The sequence below is a fragment of the Polyodon spathula genome, chromosome 25 (assembly GCF_017654505.1).
Source record: "Polyodon spathula isolate WHYD16114869_AA chromosome 25, ASM1765450v1, whole genome shotgun sequence".
Lineage (NCBI taxonomy): Eukaryota > Metazoa > Chordata > Actinopteri > Acipenseriformes > Polyodontidae > Polyodon > Polyodon spathula.
The window spans coordinates 21,922,649-21,941,184 of NC_054558.1; the positions used below are offsets into that span (position 1 = coordinate 21,922,649).

General features: G+C 47.2%; 1 protein-coding gene across 6 annotated transcripts; it reads right to left on the reverse strand.

Moving 5' to 3' along the window:
• Nucleotides 1-251: 251 nt before the first annotated feature.
• On the reverse strand, nucleotides 252-17,373 carry LOC121300061 (septin-5-like). Of its 6 annotated transcripts, none has more exons than XM_041228433.1 (12): nucleotides 17,262-17,373; nucleotides 16,985-16,995; nucleotides 5,514-5,604; nucleotides 5,204-5,290; nucleotides 4,564-4,687; nucleotides 3,731-3,865; nucleotides 3,244-3,361; nucleotides 2,698-2,799; nucleotides 2,480-2,576; nucleotides 1,864-1,999; nucleotides 1,416-1,518; nucleotides 252-1,068 (listed from the first exon to the last, which is right to left on the reverse strand). In XM_041228433.1, exons 1-12 carry the CDS (start codon nucleotides 17,302-17,304, stop codon nucleotides 1,006-1,008), a joined length of 1,110 nt encoding a protein of 369 aa, XP_041084367.1. In that variant the 5' UTR covers nucleotides 17,305-17,373; the 3' UTR covers nucleotides 252-1,005. The 6 variants fall into 6 exon arrangements, with proteins under 6 accessions (XP_041084367.1, XP_041084366.1, XP_041084365.1 ...); XM_041228432.1 differs by having other exon boundaries at nucleotides 5,514-5,607; XM_041228431.1 differs by having other exon boundaries at nucleotides 16,985-16,998.
• Nucleotides 17,374-18,536: the final 1,163 nt, after the last annotated feature.

Consider the following 18,536-nt stretch of genomic DNA (forward strand, 5'->3'; position numbering starts at 1 on the left):
TGATCTTCTGCGCAGCGCTGGGGTCCCAGTGCAGCTGTCCTTCAGCACGACAGTAACCTGCTAATCTCTACCACTAGGAGGTGCTCCATTGACTGATTTCTTAACAACACAGTCAAAGGAGCTCTTTAAAGATTTCTGAGTTTTAAAGCTCAGGGATGGAAATACAGCAGGACTCCTATTGCATAGCAGTTTCACCCATTCCAGGTTTTACTATGAGCTTGATTAGCCCCAGTGTATAGATAACAAGCTCAGGTGTGTCTTACTAAACGCACAGTAAAAACAGGAATGGATCAAAGTGCTATGCAATGGGAGTCTTATTTCCAGCCCTCAAGCTGCCATTAAAGATCACTGGAACAGAACGCCACCTTGTGGGGATTGTAAAGGCTCTGAATGGCTTTCTCCCAGATGAGTGCTGGGACCGGACTACGCTGTTCCCCTTCCCTTCCCAGCTAACCAAGCCCCAGGGTAAAAGCCCACTCTCAATGCAGAGCGGGGCGGGTTCTCTGTGGTCTGAGCTGAGCAGGAGCGCTGTTATCTACAGACACAGTCTCACTGCTGTCATTCATACCAGCATCACCCTGGAGAGGAGAAAAACACAAAGACTTCAACAGACCCCAGGCCCTGACTGTGCGCTAAGAAAACATACAAGCATAAACAGATGAAATAGCATTATTAATATTATTATACCATACGTGTGAACAAACACCAAGTACAGTTTAAAAGCAGGTGGGTGTGTGCTTCACTTTCTGTGCAGTGAAGGAATAAAAACACCACACATGTAACATGCTCCTAGGTACTGAATGCCAGGAATTACAACCTTATATATATATTTTTTTACAATAAATTATGATCCTACGCATGAGGTCTCGTACAGCACCGTTTAGAATTCTAGGGTTTTAAAAAGTCAGTGTTTCTTCATTTATTTATTTATTTATTTTTAATTTCCAGATTCTGCAGATGGAAATGCGTCTTCGTTCCCGTCGCTGGGTTCCAGCGCATGCTAGCTCACTGCTCCTGGTCGTGAATCTGTTGTTGCATTTTCTGCAGCATCTCCTGCATCCGTTTCAGCTGAAAAGAGATGGCAAGACGTCAATACGCAGCCTTCTGCATTATTACGAACACAGGAGTCTGTGACCGTTACGAAGGGACAGCTTTCCAAAGCCACGACTTGCCTTTACATTGTGCAATACACATCAAAGCATCTTTACCAGCAGCAAGTGACAGAGGCTGAGCTGCATGCAACGCGGGACACAGAGCACACCTGTTAGGATGTTTAACAGGTAAGGCATGAACCATTAGGACAAAGCAGATGCTATTCAGTATCCCTGTAACTCCTGGTCGGGTGCACAGCCCCTGCCACACCCACACTCATTCACAGCGATGCATTATTACACCCAGGCACAGCTGCGCCTCACCTCCTCGTCCTTCATCTTGATCAGCTTCTCTGTCTCCACGTCGGGGGTGGCCAGCGGGAGGATCGGGAGCGGGCTTTCTATCCTGTTGTCCTGAGTCAGTTTACTGGGAACAGAAAAAAGCATTAAAGGTTTAAACGAGCCCGTCTGAGAGCGCAGTCCTTAACCTGTCTGAAGACGACCACAAAGCCTCGTTTTCTTCGGTTTTCGTTGATCCGGTAGCTGTTTTACTGTGAACCTGAAACAGGATTTCCAATTGTGTTAAATGACATAGAAAACAGTTGCAAAATACTGGACTAACGCCCTTTTAAACTGTCTAGAGTGTAAGGGTGAACATGAGCTTCCATGTACACTGCATAACTTCCACTGTCCCTACGATACAACATCAAGTGCGCTCGCAAGTCTTCTCGCATGTCAACTGCAGAATACTACAGCCACCCCCCCCCCATACCTGGTCATGTGCTGGATGCACTGCGCTCTGTAGTTCTCATAGTGCACATCGCAGGTCACATCCTTCAGGTCGTGCATGTGTGTCTGGATCAGCATGTTCCTCAGCTTCACGAAGTCACAGTGCGACTGGTTCTCAACTGAGGGCAGACGAGCAATGATTATAGGGCTCACAAACACAAACTGCACATGTACAATAAAGACATGCTTGTCCGGCTGCATGAAAGTGATCTAAACAGCGTGGAATATTAATACCGCCAGCGCTGGAGTCATTCAAAAAGGACTTCATGATAACTAACACCTCCCTGCCGTTTCTTAGTGTATACATTTCTGAGAAAAGAAAAGAACAGTTCAACCTTTCCCACTGCAATGGCGCCCTCTCCTGGTTTGAAAAGGACCATCAGGTTAAACACATGAATTGAAATCAGTCTCCACTTGCCTTATGTTAATTATCCCAAGTCTGCAGGTAACAGGCTTGGTTTTATCTTCCTGAGCACACATTACACATTCAAATGGCATGGGCTTAGCTGCAGGGCATTCAGAATCTCGATCTGCCCTGTCAGCTTTGTGAAACCAGCCTCTTACTTCCACCTCACAGCAAAGACTTGAGGGGCTCCTACCTTCTACGATACCCCAGGGGTACAGCCGACCGCGTACCCTTTGACCTTTCACATCCACCACCGTGTTGCTCCCGATCACTGCGAACGGAGTGCTTTCCTGACAGGCACACAAAACACAAGGGAGCCCCTCACATTGAAAAACTACATTCTCGCAATCATAAAATACTGTATAGCACAGGGTAATGATGCCATCAACATCCCTCCCACTCCTCTCTCACCTTCAGTTCTTTGTCCTGCTGTTTGAATTCCTCGTCTTCATCCGAGTCGCAGTCTGGAAACTGATAGACTTTAATTCCCAATTTTTCAATCTCCTCCTTTACCTACGCCAACCGGAAACAAGCTAAGACTCAGAGACAGGAGATACAGTCACACAGACTAAAAATCACAGCCCAGACTCAGAGACAGGAGATACAGTCACACAGACTAAAAATCACAGCCCAGACTCAGAGACAGGAGATACAGTCACACAGACTAAAAATCACAGCCCAGACTCAGAGACAGGAGATACAGTCACACAGACTAAAAATCACAGCCCAGACTCAAGAGACAGGAGATACAGTCACACAGACTAAAAATCACAGCCCAGACTCAAGAGACAGGAGATACAGTCACATAGTATAACAATCACAGCCCAGACTCAGAGACAGGAGACCGCATGCTGCTACGAGCTTCTCCCAGGAGCCTATGAAATGTTCATTGTGAGAGGTAGACCGAGATCAGGTTTGACATGCAAGGCCTGTCCCAAGCCTGTCGTGTTTCCTCACCCTGTCTTTGAGTTTCTTCATCTCTCCGGGAGTGAGGCAGTCTGCCTTGGAGATGAGTGGCACCACATTCACCTTCTCATGAAGAGCCTTCATGAACTCCACGTCCACCGGCCGCAACCTGCACCCGAGAGAGCGGCTCTTAAACAATTCACACGGTATCTTTGCACTTTCCCCCCAGGCTTGTGACAGGGCTGTGTTAGCTTCTGTGACAGGCTTCTAGTTGAATGTAAAAAAGGCACTGCAATGCAATGTCTGATTGCCACTCCTGCTGAAGGCAAACCACTAGTATCACACATACAATACAGTTTTGCGACACATCAAGATTCCCCTTATAAAACATCCCATGATCGTTTCTTAGGGATGGGATTTTTGTCGTATCATCTGTGCTGTAGCATGCTCTGCTCCGCTTTGCAGTGTTCTGGGTTAGGGTTAGGGTTACACTGCAGTAACCATGTCTCAGGGGTGCAGGAGGGGCAGGGCTGCTCACCCGTGTCCGAAGGGAGGGATGAAGTACAGGCAGCAGTGCACACGGTTGTCCTGGATGTTCTTGCGGTTCAGCCCGCTCTCGTCCCGGAAGTACTGCTCAAACTGCTGGTCAATGTAATCTGTGATGGGTTTCCAGCTGCCAAAAACACACACACACACATAGGGCTCACAGGGCATTGGTACAGAACACATGAGAACCGAGGAACCAGTCACAACGGCAGAAACAACATCACGCAGCCGTCACCTTGTTAGTTAGCTAGCTGTTATTAAACAGGTAATAAACTAGACGAGAGCTCCAATAAAGCATGAACGCTCTGCACCTGAACACAGCTGGAGTCAAAGTAGGTGCTCCTAGAATGCTTCTTTCAGGTGGTTCTTTAAGCAGCATAACCTCAAACAGCACTAACTCCCGGGGAGTATACAGCTTGGCTATACTGTCTTGTAATCTGGATAATTTCTATCACAATGCTTGTTACCAAGCTAGCAAACCCAGCCTGCAGTGGTCGAGAGCCTAACCAATAGGGATCACTGAAGCAAACTGCAGCTGTTTTAACACCAGGCCAGTGCAGCTCCCCCTGTGGACCCCCAAGCTGGGATTGGAACCAGAGTGGCACGGCTCTCCCTACACCCCACACAGCCGTGCTGTCTCAGGGGGGTTCCCTCTCCACACCGCTGGGATTGGAATCAGACTGGCACGGCTCTCCCTACACCCCACACAGCCATGCCGTCTCAGGGGGGTTCCCTCTCCACACCGCTGGGATTGGAATCAGACTGGCACGGCTCTCCCTACACCCCACACGGCCGTGCCGTCTCAGGGGGGTGCCCTCTCCTCACCATTCCGTGTTGGTGACGGCGTCTCCGAACCCCGGTGTGTCCACGATGGTCAACTTCAGCTTCACCCCCTTCTCCTCGATGTCCACCGTGTGCTTGATGATCTCCACAGTCTGGTTGATTCTCTCTGTGGAGGAGAGACAGGCGGTCAAAGCAGCAGATCCGCTGGCATTACAGTGCAGACGCGAAACAATAGAGAGGTCCAGAGAATAGAACTCAAAAGAGCAGGAAGAAAGGAAAAAGGCCTCCGCTCAGCACAGCCGAGGAGGGAACCGGTCTCGCGTCTGGCTGTGCCGCTGTATAGTCTCTACTTCGTGGAAGACACTGAATCAGGTTCAGTGCTTGGAGTGGGGCTGAGCATTTGCAAAATGCTGAAAGAGTGGAAACATTTTCAAAACATCTATCTGCATATCCATTTTCCCTTTCTAATGGAATAAACTTCATAAAACTCAAACAGAGCCCCTCAACTGGGCTGACTAAGAGTTCATCTAGACAGGCATCAGGTTAAGCAGCCCTAACAGGTTGCACGGTCATGCATGATATGTGACTGACACACGCGTGTGTCTCTTATTGCAATGATTATCAACCTCGTATTAGATGACTTTTTACGACACGCTCGGTGTGAGTGTGCTGCGCTCCCTACCCTCTGCATTCAGCATCTTCCTTTCCTTGTAGAGGTCTGTCAGGAACAGGCTGTTCACCAGCGTCGACTTGCCCAGGCCGGACTCTCCTGCAGGTGAAAGGAGAGGCAGGGCTCATTCTCAGTGATAACTCACTCAAGAGTTTGTCAAGGGCAAAAGGGAAGTCTAACTTAATCTTCTGATTTTTGCCTGGAAAAATGAATCTGGTGCTTCGCTGGTTAATGCGAACACTATGGAGGTTTTGCTTGTGCTGCCTGTGCTTGTGTGGAGCATAGCCTGGAGAAACAGAAAGCAGGGAGACTCCCTCAGTACCTGCCACCATGAGGGTGAAGTCGAAGCCTTTCTTGACGGATTTCCGGTGGACCTGATTGGGAAGGGTGGCGAACCCCACATACTGCTTCTCCTGCTCCAGAGAGGAAAAGAGAATCACATTAAACTGAGGACACTGGCTCAATGTGTGTGTGTGTATATACACATATAAATACATAGAGATATGTGTACAGTAACTTAAATCCACTGTCAAGGCAACCTGTTTCGCGCTATCAAAAGAATATGCAAATATTTAATCTTTGTATAGCAGCCTCATATCGGAAGTAGAGGTGGGGTGGGGAGCGAGTGAATAGTGCTGAACACAGCTGCCAGTGTGTACAGGGAGCTCTGCTGAATAGCCCTGTAACATTGCTGTCTCACTGCTTGTCAGACTGTGCCAGGGAGCTGCCATGCTAACAGCAATTCATTAGCTGTGTTTCCGATGGCTCTCAATCCCAGGAACCCCCCTCCTATTACCGGCACAATCCCCTGCACCGTGCTCCAGGAGAAAAGGGAATCAATTCACAAGAGTCCGTGCTACTGGCATGTAAGTCTTATTAACAGCGTGCAGCTGGACGGATACAGGAACTGAAAACTCGCTGGACTCCAGCCCTGGAATGAGCCGCTCGAGTCAAAGCTAATTCACAGAGTTTCGATACAGCAACTGCATTTGTGTTCATTGCTAAGACTCAACAGAAAGAAACCTCGAGGACTCCACACTGGAGGTCTGGATAAACACAGGGCAGGAAGGGGAAGCGTGACCTCGGATCGAAGGGGGCGGGGCTTCCTCTTCACCCGAGGGATCCTGACCTCACCCCCCGACCCTCAGGCTTCAGTCACAGTGGCTGAGTCAATACGTGTTTATACTGAGAACCAGAGATCAATTCAAAGAGCTTCAAACCCCCACTTAAATAATGCCAGCTGCTTGATTGTGAATTACAGGCAGGCCCCACACAAAGCTCAATCCTGCCTGAGCACCCCGTCTGCCGTTCACTGCTGACCGGTGACTCTGCTGTGGTAGCAATCCCACAATTGAACATTATTACTGAGGAAGCAATCCTGCAATGTACGATACTGTGAGCTTCCTCTTTTGCGGTATCTACACTGCATTCCAATAAAGACAAGGGGCTGGTTGCAGAGTTTAAGTCCAGCGAAATACACTGTTCCAGCAATGAAGCTCCACTTTACTGAGCCTCAGGTTTGCAGCTAAATAATCCCAACACCTCCCACCCACTCTGCGCTGGTTTGCCTTCACCTCTGTAGCGATGATGTCATTGAGGATGAGGTAATCCAGCTCATTTAGATGACAGCAGGCAGGCTATTTATCAAAGAGAGCGCCCTGATCAGATCCCAGAGTGACTGTCAGAAGACTCTCCGAGCGGTTCTATATTTAATATCTAGAACACAGCACACAGAACTGATGCTACTGTATTTCCTTCAGCTTTAATTGCACATCCAAGCGGTAGACTTGTGGCAATGGGAAAATGACATGCAATTTCCATCCAGGACACACATTGGCAAATGCCAAATACTATTTCTGAACACATTCTATACAAACAAAACAAATAAATAAATAAAAGATAGATTTGAAACTCTGAATCTGCCCACAAACCAACACAATGAAACTTCCTGGGAAAGACGGAGTTCTCTCACAGCACCAAAGCCATTATCCCTGACTTCAAAACAAACCACATTAACCAGCTTTCATTCAAAAGAGAGTCTAATGGAACTCGCCTGTTACCCCACCACCCCCCAGTAATGCCCCCGGGCTGTACCTTCAGCTTGGCACTGCGAGTCCTGGGTGACACCAGTCGCTCTGCCAGCCTTTCCTGGAGAATAACTGCATCCATCGCCGATGAGAGCCGGGGTTTGAGAGAGCAAGGAAAGGGAGACGGAAATAATCCCCCCCTGCAGGATTTTCTCTCTCTCTCTCTCTCTCTCTCTCTCCCTCCCTCCCTCCCAGGGAAGCTGGAGCAGGAACCCTGTGAAATGACTTGGAATTTCCTCTAGCAGGCGTGGGAGGAGTCAGGGCACAGCCCAGTCTGTCATGAGATTGCGAGTGCTGCTTTACACACTAGTTCAGTTTCTCGTTACACATGCCGGCTGTATTTACTCAGTTCCAGGGTAAAGTTTTATTTTTATTAAGGGGCCCTCATTGTTATCTAACATGAAAAATGAGGTCTTTGGACTCTGGTGGAACAGCACTGAGTTTAGTAAATATTACAGCAGATGTGTGGAATGCACTGAGTAACACTCCAGGGGAGAGAGGCTCTCAGGGTTAACAGCTCTGCACGATGTAGTGTTTTAAAGTGTGCAGTAAGAATGCAGTAGATTACAATGTACTGAGATCAGGCTGTGATCACTAGTGGAACATTAAAATCAGATAGAGCACATCTCCTCAGACCAGCACTGGCGGGACTCAGTTCTGTTTATCTGCCTGTGACGGCTAGAAGTGGATTTGGCTGTTTTCAACAGAGAAGGGAAATGTGTAATCCTGCCCCCCCCCCCAGCTGTCCCACACAGTAGGGGATGAAGGGGTGAGCTAATGGGTTTAATGGAAAGGCGGACAGTAACAGCTTTTCTAAGTAGAGGACTGTTACAGGAAACTCTGTGAATCGACTGGAGGATCGAGCCGGAGCCGCTTAACCCTTTAAATGCACGAAACATTGCAAACAGCTGAAAGAAAAGTGGTTTGAGACACAAGTCTACTGGATGTGCTCTTGAAAGATCTGCCAATGAAAAGGTGAAAGAGAAATGGAAGCGCTGCTGCCTTCCTCAGATCTAATCAGCTAAGGGTATTGCATGTACAGTGCAGTGGATAGAGAGCTGTATTGAATATGCTTTAAGATAGGAAGAGGACAGATAGGTAAGGGGACAGAACCACTTGGATTGCTTTAAGACCCAACTTGACAAAGTTCTGAGATCAATCAGGTGCTCGGAACTGGATGAGCTGTGAGGGGCTGAATGGCCTCCTCTGGTTCAGAAACGCTCTTGTGTTCAGATTCAGCCACTGCTCAGTGTGACTGTGCTTTTGGACACAGTCTTTGTTCAATAATCAATGGCCGCGGACACAAGAATGACGCCCTTCCCGATGCCAGTCTACTGAGCAGCTGTCTGGCAGCAAGCCGTTGCTGTCATTTATTTAGCAGAACGCTAGTTCCACTGTTTAGAGAGATAAGTAACGAACTGTGAGTAGCTGACGCAGCAGGGCAATACACTGGCTTTTTAGATCCGAAAGCCAGCGGGAAAGACGAGTCTGTGTCAAAGGGGGGTTATTTAAAACACTTTATAAGACCAGCAAACTGTTTTCTATTCAGAATGCAGAATATACAGATAAACAAGGAAGAACTCAGAAGCAGTGATGGGCCCAAGCAATGCCAAAATAACAATACATACAATAAATCCACTTACATTTCATACATATTCTCCACTTAACTTGATTATTTGGTGAATATTATCAACTGTATATGAGAACAGCCCCTGAAAATCCATCTAATAAGTGAGAGTCTTTTAAATAACATTTGGAAGGCCTGAACACCGGGACTGTACTAGGGTTATAGGACCTTTAGAACAACCCTGCTGGGTCTCTGCATGGCAATACTGTTTCAGTCCACCAGGGGGTGACAAATTGCAAAACAACAGCCCTGCTGAAACACATCACTGGCAATCCAGCAGTCTGTGGTTTTGGAATAACTCCTTCAGATGGGGCAGGTTTTAAAAACAGCACACATAGCAGAGGTTAAGGCAACTATAATCATACAAGTGAACTGTGAGTTTCAAACTGGAGTAGAAAATCACATGGCAGTCTATAAATGCAATGCTATTAATGCCGCTTCAAAAACAATGTTAGCACCAGAATATATTTTCAGCAGATTCTTGGGTTTCCTGTGTGATACTGTCACTGTCATACATAGAACAGGGGACAGTGAGCAGGCTTACTCATGGAGCTCAGAGTTCAGCTTCACAGCAACACACTGCATCTAACTTAGGGGAGGTGATCTCATCAACTTAAACACATTTCTTTTTTTTTAAATTAATAAATGTAACCCAATTTTTTTTTATTAAATAGTGAAAAAAAAAAAAAATCAGAACCCCTGTTTATTTGGGATCCTTCAAAATGTCCCAAATCTAATCAGCTAAGGGTATTGCATGTACAGTGCAGTGGATAGAGAGCTGTATTGAATATGCTTTAAGATAGGAAGAGGACAGATAGGTAAGGGGATAGAATGGGCTGTCCGGTCATGTTGCTGAGACAGAACCACTTGGAAGCTTTAAGACCCAACTTGACAAAGTTCTGAGATCAATCCGGTGCTCGGAACCAGATGAGCTGTGATGGGCTGAATGCCTCCTCTCCTTCAGAAACCCTCTTCTGTTCGACGCTGGACCATCTTGCAGCTGTGGACGGGTCTTGTACCAGGTCTCTAAACAGCCCACACCACAGAACGGGCCTGTGCCACACAAGAGGGGAACCCGATTAGTTCCAGAATGGACCCCCCCCAGCCATCCCTTCTCTACAAAGCAGTAGAGAGGCTTGTCTTTTCTCTGCTGTTCGCTCGAGTGTGATTCTTCATCCCCTCTCCTCCTCCCTGGGACCTTGTATTAAAGACTCAGTCTGAGCTCCATCCATTCAGCTGGGCTGCTGGAACAGCCAATGAATGGAGCAGATGGCACACTGGGAAACACAAAAGGATGCAGACAGGATTCTGTTCCTTTGGCAACTGGTCCCCCCCGGCACTGGAAACTGAGATGCATCAGTAATCGTCTGTCAAGTTAGCTGGAGTGGGAACGCAGAGACCCAGCCTGTACTGCTGGCACTGTGGCTCAGGGAATTCAAACCCTGAGCAGAGACCCAGCCTGTACTGCTGGCACTGTGGCTCAGGGAATTCAAACCCTGAGCAGAGACCCAGTCTGTACTGCTGGCACTGTGGCGAAGCCTGGCACACAAGCACTCAGAGCTGGCAATAGGAAGTGGAACACTGGAATGCCAGTTCAACCCACACATATAAATAACTTGATGTCTTCCCAGCTTGTTGCAAAGCTCAGGGATGATGCAAGTAGGTCAAATGGCATTAACAAGTAGCACAGTAAGCACAGCGCCCGTGGGTACTGCTGGCAGTCTTGCATACAGTACACACACACACTGCATACCCTCCTCTAGAAGCCCGGTTTCGATCCAGTTTGGTTCGCTAGTGAAACAGCTTGGTGATCTCAGCTGAGCCTCTATTTGACTGCAGTCTATGGCGCCGATTCCTCACCCTGTATCAAGGACATTCTTCCAGTCAAGGGCTGACTAATGCATTTTTTCATTTGGCTGGAAAACTCCATCACATCCCATTCCATAAACAAACTTGGCCAGCCTGCCTGCCTACTGCCTGATCTGTATGCAGTGCGATCCAATCTGCAACCACACAAAGGAGAAACCTCTGCAGCTGCCCTGCACAGACTGCAAACCTCACCCCTCTCTGGAAAGGTCAAAACGTCTCTCCAGCTGAACGGCAAGAACAGCTACCCTGTTTCTTACACACAGAGCCTCCATAATCATTTTCACAGATGCGTTTTGATTGTTCTGATTTGATCTCTGCAGAGCGCTCACTCAAAGCTACTACAGTGTTCTCAATATGAAATCCACTTAGCGAAACAAGACCTCTTTGTTTACTTCACGTGCTTCTTTTTGTGACCTTAATGCCTTTTTTTTTGGCAGAGACAGAAGGCTTTTACATTTCCAAACGTGGTCACTTTCCTGTTTGAGGGATTCATGCCAATTTCAAACCCCACGTCTAGTGCCATGGCTCCATAATGCTACCCAACATAGAGACAAGAACACCGACGAGCTGGCTGCAGGGCAGCATGGTTCATTCACTTAGCTGCACCTCAGTGCCCTTAATGCAGCGCTGTTGTCAGTGTCTCTGTGTTCAGGGCGATACTGAGAATAAGGTCAGTTTCCATTTTGCAGAGCAGTGGAATTATCCTGCAGCAGCACATGGTTCTGCAGCTGCGTTTGTGCCAAGGGCACGAGTCAACAACACAGCCACAAGATGCATGGCATTGCTGTGCAAGCCACTGGGACAGCAAATCAAAGAATGACTAATTAATTACTCGTTAAAACGAGTCTCTGGAATGTGATCTCACATCTTACCACAGAAATCTAAAGTAGAATCCACGTCTTCTTCAGCTAGCATGGTAGAAATAGCTAGGTACATTTTTATAACAACAGCATCAGTCGACCTGGCTGTTTCTACTATGCTTTCTGAAGAAGACAAAATCCACAATGGTGTAGCTAATTATTAAAACAGCGAGTTTCCAGCTTATCAATGACTTTTCTTCTTCAGTAGATATACTGTATTCGGTACACTCTATTGAAATCTGCAGTACAAATGCAGCCTGTCTTCTTTTCAACAGAATGCACTGGCTGAGTTTTACATTACCTGGGAAGACACTTTGGTTGAAGATTTCTATTCTGTTCCCTTTTCTCTACTGTACCCTCTCAAGTTTTAGTTTCGCAAAACAAGCCACACAGTTTGTTCCTCACTGAAATGCTACAGAAGAGGCTAATTAAACACTGTAAAAAAATACCCTGCTAGGACAGAAATGAAGGTGCAGTTTGGAGTCTTAGCTCTTGCCCTAGACCAGCAGAATCGAGTCATTGAGTTCTGAAGTAGACTGCAGCTGCACTGAGACACTGAGACACTCTTGCAGTGCTGCCCCCCCCACACACACACAGTGCAACACGCACTCCCACTCCAGAAAATGCTTTTGGCAGCATCGAGAATCACAGGCAGGACCTCTTTCCAGTTCTCGTTTCTTAGTTTCTTGTTAACGACTAGTTTAGGATTTTTAACACACCAACGTCATGCTGATAGTTTTCGTTTGGAATGTGGGTTGTATATTTGCAGGGTTTAATTAATAAATACATATATAGTTTTGTTTAGTTACCTACATTAAAAGCATGCAATGCCATTTGTTTTAAAAGATTATTTTGGTGCCATGGGTTTCTTGTTGCCAGGGAGACCGGAAGTGAACTTAATCCCACTGTCTAGAAGCCTAAGTATGAAAAAACCATGACTATGTGTGGTAGTGAAAAGGAAAACTTGTTGTAAACACTGTTAATATTTGTCTGCCCTGTAAACAGCACTAGCACTGTCCGAGGAATGTCTGAAAGAGCCGCAGTGAAACGAGGCTGCTGACCACAGGACTCCCTCCGCAGCTGAAATTCCTGGACAAAGAGCCGTCCCCTTCTCAGAACTCCCTCCGCAGCTGAAATTCCTGGACAAAGAACCGTCCCCTTCTCAGGACTCCCTCCGCAGCTGAAATTCCTGGACAAAGAGCCGTCCCCTTCTCAGAACTCCCTCCGCAGCTGAAATTCCTGGACAAAGAACCGTCCCCTTCTCAGGACTCCCTCCGCAGCTGAAATTCCTGGACAAAGAGCCGTCCCCTTCTCAGGACTCCCTCCGCAGCTGAAATTCCTGGACAAAGAGCCGTCCCCTTCTCAGGACTCCCTCCGCAGCTGAAATTCCTGGACAAAGAGCCGTCCCCTTCTCAGCCCTCCGCAGCTGAAATTCCTGGACAAAGAGCCGTCCCCTTCTCAGGACTCCCTCCGCAGCTGAAATTCCTGGACAAAGAGCCGTCCCCTTCTCAGGACTCCCTCCGCAGCTGAAATTCCTGGACAAAGAGCCGTCCCCTTCTCAGGACTCCCTCCGCAGCTGAAATTCCTGGACAAAGAGCCGTCCCCTTCTCAGAACTCCCTCCGCAGCTGAAATTCCTGGACAAAGAGCCGTCCCCTTCTCAGGACTCCCTCCGCAGCTGAAATTCCTGGACAAAGAGCCGTCCCCTTCTCAGTCCCCTTCTCAGACTCCCTCCGCAGCTGAAATTCCTGGACAAAGAGCCGTCCCTTTCTCAGGACTCCCTCCGCAGCTGAAATTCCTGGACAAAGAGCCGTCCCTTTCTCAGGACTCCCTCCGCAGCTGAAATTCCTGGACAAAGAGCCGTCCCTTTCTCAGGACTCCCTCCGCAGCTGAAATTCCTGGACAAAGAGCCGTCCCTTTCTCAGGACTCCCTCCGCAGCTGAAATTCCTGGACAAAGAGCCGTCCCTTTCTCAGGACTCCCTCCGCAGCTGAAATTCCTGGACAAAGAGCCGTCCCCTTCTCAGGGCTCGCAGTGCAGCTGTGACGGGCAGCGTTGTGTGATGAGAGGAGGTTAAAAGCTCTAAATCTCTCTCAGTGTCTCTCAAAGGCTCGCCAGTTTGCACGATCTGTCTCTCTTGCATGCTAGACGAATGCTGCCTGATCAACGCTGCACAATGTGCTCCCCTAACCCTACTCATCCATTAATTAGTGGAAGATATAACACACAGACACGGCAGTGTGCTGGGGGTCACTGGAAACATAGCCCTGTATTACTGTGTGAGGAGGAGTGGATATAATACACACACACACAGACACAGCAGTGTGCTGGGGGCCACTTCAGTTGAGACAAGCAGTTAAGTCTACATGGCTGTTTTGTTTCTTTACACTTCTGACACCACGGTCTCACAGCCAGCACTAAAACAATGACGATACTGTTCTGCAGAGACAGATGGACACAGAGCACTGCAGCAGCTACAGCAGTAAACAGGGGATTTCATTTCATCGTCTGCATTTCATTAGAGTAGGAACACGCTCGCACTGTGCAGAGGCATTGAGAGCAACAGGTAAACACTGACCATGCGCATGATTTAGATCTATTCAAGCTCTCACCTTGAAGTAAAATCTCTGCAATGAGCCGGTTAGCCAGATGTGCAGAATCGTAAAACAGAGCAGTGTGTTTTATTACATTCCTGCTTCATTAAAGTTTCAGCGCTTTTCAATTTGAATAATTATACAAAATTAGACAACCCTGATGGAAGCGAGAACTAACCAAAGTGATTCCGAATCCCCAGACACTGAAGAGAGTGACTGAAGCGCTATACACTGAACTGGGGAGGAACACAATGCAGGCCCAGCAGCAGGCTCTGTGATTGGTCACAGCGAGAGGTGACATCACCACACGCTGTCCCCTGGCAGGGGGGGGATGTCAGTGTGCACTTCACTTTGCTGAGCAGCTCGGCAGCACTCACTCCTGCAGGGGAGAGAGAGTTGAAATCCTGATGCTGTCAAAGCCCCTGTTTACAAGCACGTTTCTTCATAGATTCATATGTGCCTGGGGTAAAGTTCAACAATGCATTTCATAAATACTTCTATTGAACCCAGTTAATTAAGTTCTGCCAATAAATTACAAATCACATTTGTTGTGCCACATAACCTACTTAAATAGAATCATAATTTTAGCTGAAATACAAAAAAGAAAGCAGAGTTATACTTTTGAAAACTATAAAACATTTCTTGCTTTTTAATAATACAAATGTACCCACTTAGCTTAGCCCCCCCCCCCCCCCCCCCCCCAACTTTTTGCCCAGACCCACGAGAGGATGGCAGGTGCCGTCCTGAGGCTCAACGGGCCAATCCATTAAGTAAACATGGGGGTGTTTTCAGTTTTGTTTGGTAATTACAGCTGTTATCCCCGCCTCTGTGATTCCCCACACACAGCAAGGAGTTCAGGGCTGAGTGGGAATGTGCAGGAGGAGGAAGGAACCCCAGCAGGACAGCATGGGCACAAGGAGCCGAGAGGGGGTAGGAGTGACAGAGGTGACTGTGGAGGGGGTGCAGAGGGGCTGAATCACTGGACAGTGCAGACCTGCCTTTCTGTCAGGCTCAAGGGACAATGCATCACTTCTCTTCATCAATGTGCCATCACTGCTTTACAAAACAAACCAGATCAAACAGACGCTGCGTCTTCTGTGATGCTGAGGAGAGGCTCTGTAGATGCTGGGCGCCACTTCCCACTGTGCAGTAATGATAAGGCATGACTTTAAATTTAATAAGCTGAAAATACAAAGCTGCAGTATAATCACACTTTCTGGAATGGATTTTTGTGAATTGTCGAGAGCAGTATTCACACATAAAAACAACTATTGTATATAGTTTCCAACTCACACAAGCATTTCAGACTCGGCGATTCTCCTTCCACAGCAGGCTTGTTTTCTCCTTGCTCTTAATGTTTTTAAGCAATGCATCTGCTGCTGTGCCACTGAACCCTAACTGCTCAGACAGCATTGCATTTGAAATGCCTGCTACACATGGTAAATGTCAGCTACCCATAAAATGGAAAATGAAAATAAAGCCCATCTCTGGAGCATTAACCATGTGCTGCCCTGTAGCTGCTGTCACTGGGGATAGATTTTCATAGTCGATTGCTGTGCAGCACTTTACCAAGCAAACGGTTTGCAATCCTTCAGACAGCAGTGTTGAGAGTGGCATGATCAAGCTTAGCAAAGCATTAGAACATGAAAGCAGGGCAGAGACACAGTGTGTGCATGCTGGAGGGCACAGCCTATGCACTGTATATATATGTGTGTATCATACAGGGTGCTGTGCGATAGCAGCTGATATTCACCACTCCAGCACTCGTGAGGGGGCTTGTCTGGCCTCTCATCTGGAGTGGGGTGAAGATCAGCTTGTATCTCTACTTTGATTCAAATTGAAATGGAAGGGTTAGATCCAGATAGATAAATATGAAGAATACATTATGTGATGTCATTTCCATCGTACACAGGCTATCTGATTCAAGGACAGGTCATCAACGTCAGGGTCTGCATCTAAATATTACGGCCCATGCAGTACATGCAGTAAAATAAGCATTACATACATGCATTATTATTATTAGTCATGTGTCTATTTGGAACAGTAAAGAAAGGCAATGCTCCATCACTCCATTGGGAATGGATGCCCTGAATCAACAGTCCACACTGGAACACGTGACTCTCCATCCACCCAGCTGTCAGACTGAACTGCACCCTTGTTCTTTATTCAGTCAGCATGACTCTCACACAACCCAGCAGCGTTTACCTGGCTCCGCTCTCCCAGACACCACACTGCCATCGGGAGTTAACAACAACCACCCCAACATTACCGGCCTGCTGCTGACACCAAGTCCCTTTGAACACCTCTCCAAACGGGAATCTGCTTTGAAAATGAACAGAGCGTTTTGTGCGGCGTGGGTGATGCTCGGAGTCTGACCCGCTTCCACGTCGAGGCAGACACCGTGCCCGGCGTGCTCCACACACAAAACCGCAGCAGTCCAGTGCTTCATAAGCGGGTCTAAATGTGTAGAACACACACGAGCAGATGCGGGGGCTGGTCGCGAATCTCTTAGTATTTGAACTGCTGTTCCGAAATGACAATTACTATTGATTATAACATTAAGGAACCTAATAAGAAATATTTATTGCAGACCGTTAAATTGATATAGATTTTAAAATGAGCTACAGTCAATGGGCGAGGCGTGTACAGTATTCTGTAACCCGTAACCTTTTAAAAACGTGAACGACGTAATTGCAAGACAGAGATACAATCTGATGCAGGTCAGAATTCAGCACGAAATCATAAAGCACAGTACATACCTCTCCATCGACTGCTGGGTGCAGAATGGCGTATTATTATTTTATTTATTTTACACCACCGAGGATCCATTTTCAAACGCATTTTGCAGTGGTGGGGCGGTGATGAAACCAGGTTAAGGATGCAAAACGACGCCCAAGCAGCATCCCGCACCAACACAGGCAGGCATGGTACAAGGAGGACAAGAAAACACACACAAACACACAATCTCGTTAAAATGCAGCTCTTTGTGAAGAGAGAATGAGGCGAGTGCGTGTCTGTTGATAAGGACGGGCTTACCTGATTTAACCAGCCTGCTCTTGTACCTGATATTCGTGCTCATAGTGCTAATGCTGTCGCTCTATCTATTCCCGATTCAGTACAATAGCGGAGACTCTCCTCCTGCCAGAGAAGCTGCAGGCATTCGCACCGGGGGCGGAGCCAAGAGCTCCCAGCCCCGCCCACCCACACAGTACGGAACCATGATGCTGCATCTCATTACAGCTCTTCGATACATGACTCGAGAAGCAAGACTAAAACCAGCCATTAATACTTTCTAGTACTTTAACATCACCTTGTAATTAAAGCCTCTTTCTGCAGCCCTGCTTTTCTCCTATTGACAGCAATGTAAAGCCCCTTCAGTGGTCAGGCTCCCCCTGCATTCAGTACCAAGAGCATCATCTGCAACCCCCAACATCCTGAAGGAATTCACTTCAAAACATGCTGTCACCAACCACCTTCTTGCAATCCCACAAACTTGAACAATCAGAAAAGTAAACTAAATAACATCTGGAATGGTTAAACTGTGAAATAAAACGGCGAAACGTTTTATACCAGCGAAACCTGACGCTATTAGCTATTTTAAACTATTAGTTTGTTACTAAAGCCACATTTTGTTGGTTCACCGGCTGAAGAGGTCTTGCTGTCATTACAAAAGGAGAGCAGGCTTCCAGATGAAATATTTCAATACAAGAACACCTCACTCCCTTATCTTTTGTTTTGCACACATTTTTATTGTTCAAGGTTTTATTAAAACAGTAGTGTCGAAGTACCAAAAACAACAAATAAAACAAAACACACACACACGCAATGAGTTTGACACAGAGATTCACATAAAAAGTATTTTAAAAACAAACCGCCCGAGAGGAAGGAGAGGGACAATTCCAGTTACAATTGCTTTTCAAAATCCATTCCCAATTCCACTTCCTTCAAAGGAATTGATATTGCAGAGACATAAGTGTAGTGATTGTCAGATGCTTTCATCTGAAGCCAATTTGAATTGCTTAAGAGCGACTGAACAACTGACCCCCCCCCCCCGCCGCGCTGCCGCTGGGAGAAGCTCCTTTCAGCAGAATGCTGTCGACTGCGATCGTGATCAACGACGTGCTGGAATTGATTAAAGGAAATGGGAGATTCTTTTAAAAAGGAATTGAAGAACAGGATTTGAACCCGCCCCTGTTAATGAACAAACACACCCAGCTTACAGGTGTTACTGAGAACCACCTGGATCTCCTCCTGCATGCAAACCCTGAGCCCGGATTGTCAAGCTTGCGTCTTTGTTGTAGTTCAATATAG

Coding starts and splice junctions, on each gene's coding strand:
- LOC121300061 (XM_041228428.1), bottom strand. CDS start 7,360: ATGGATGCAGTTATTCTCCAGGAAAGGCTGGCAGAGCGACTGGTGTCA. Junction 5,608..7,285: donor CTCGCAGTGCCAAGCTGAAG/GTACAGCCCGGG, acceptor TCCTCTCTGGAG/CAGGAGAAGCAGTATGTGGG. Junction 3,866..4,563: donor GCCGTCACCAACACGGAATG/GTGAGGAGAGGG, acceptor TGTTTTTGGCAG/CTGGAAACCCATCACAGATT.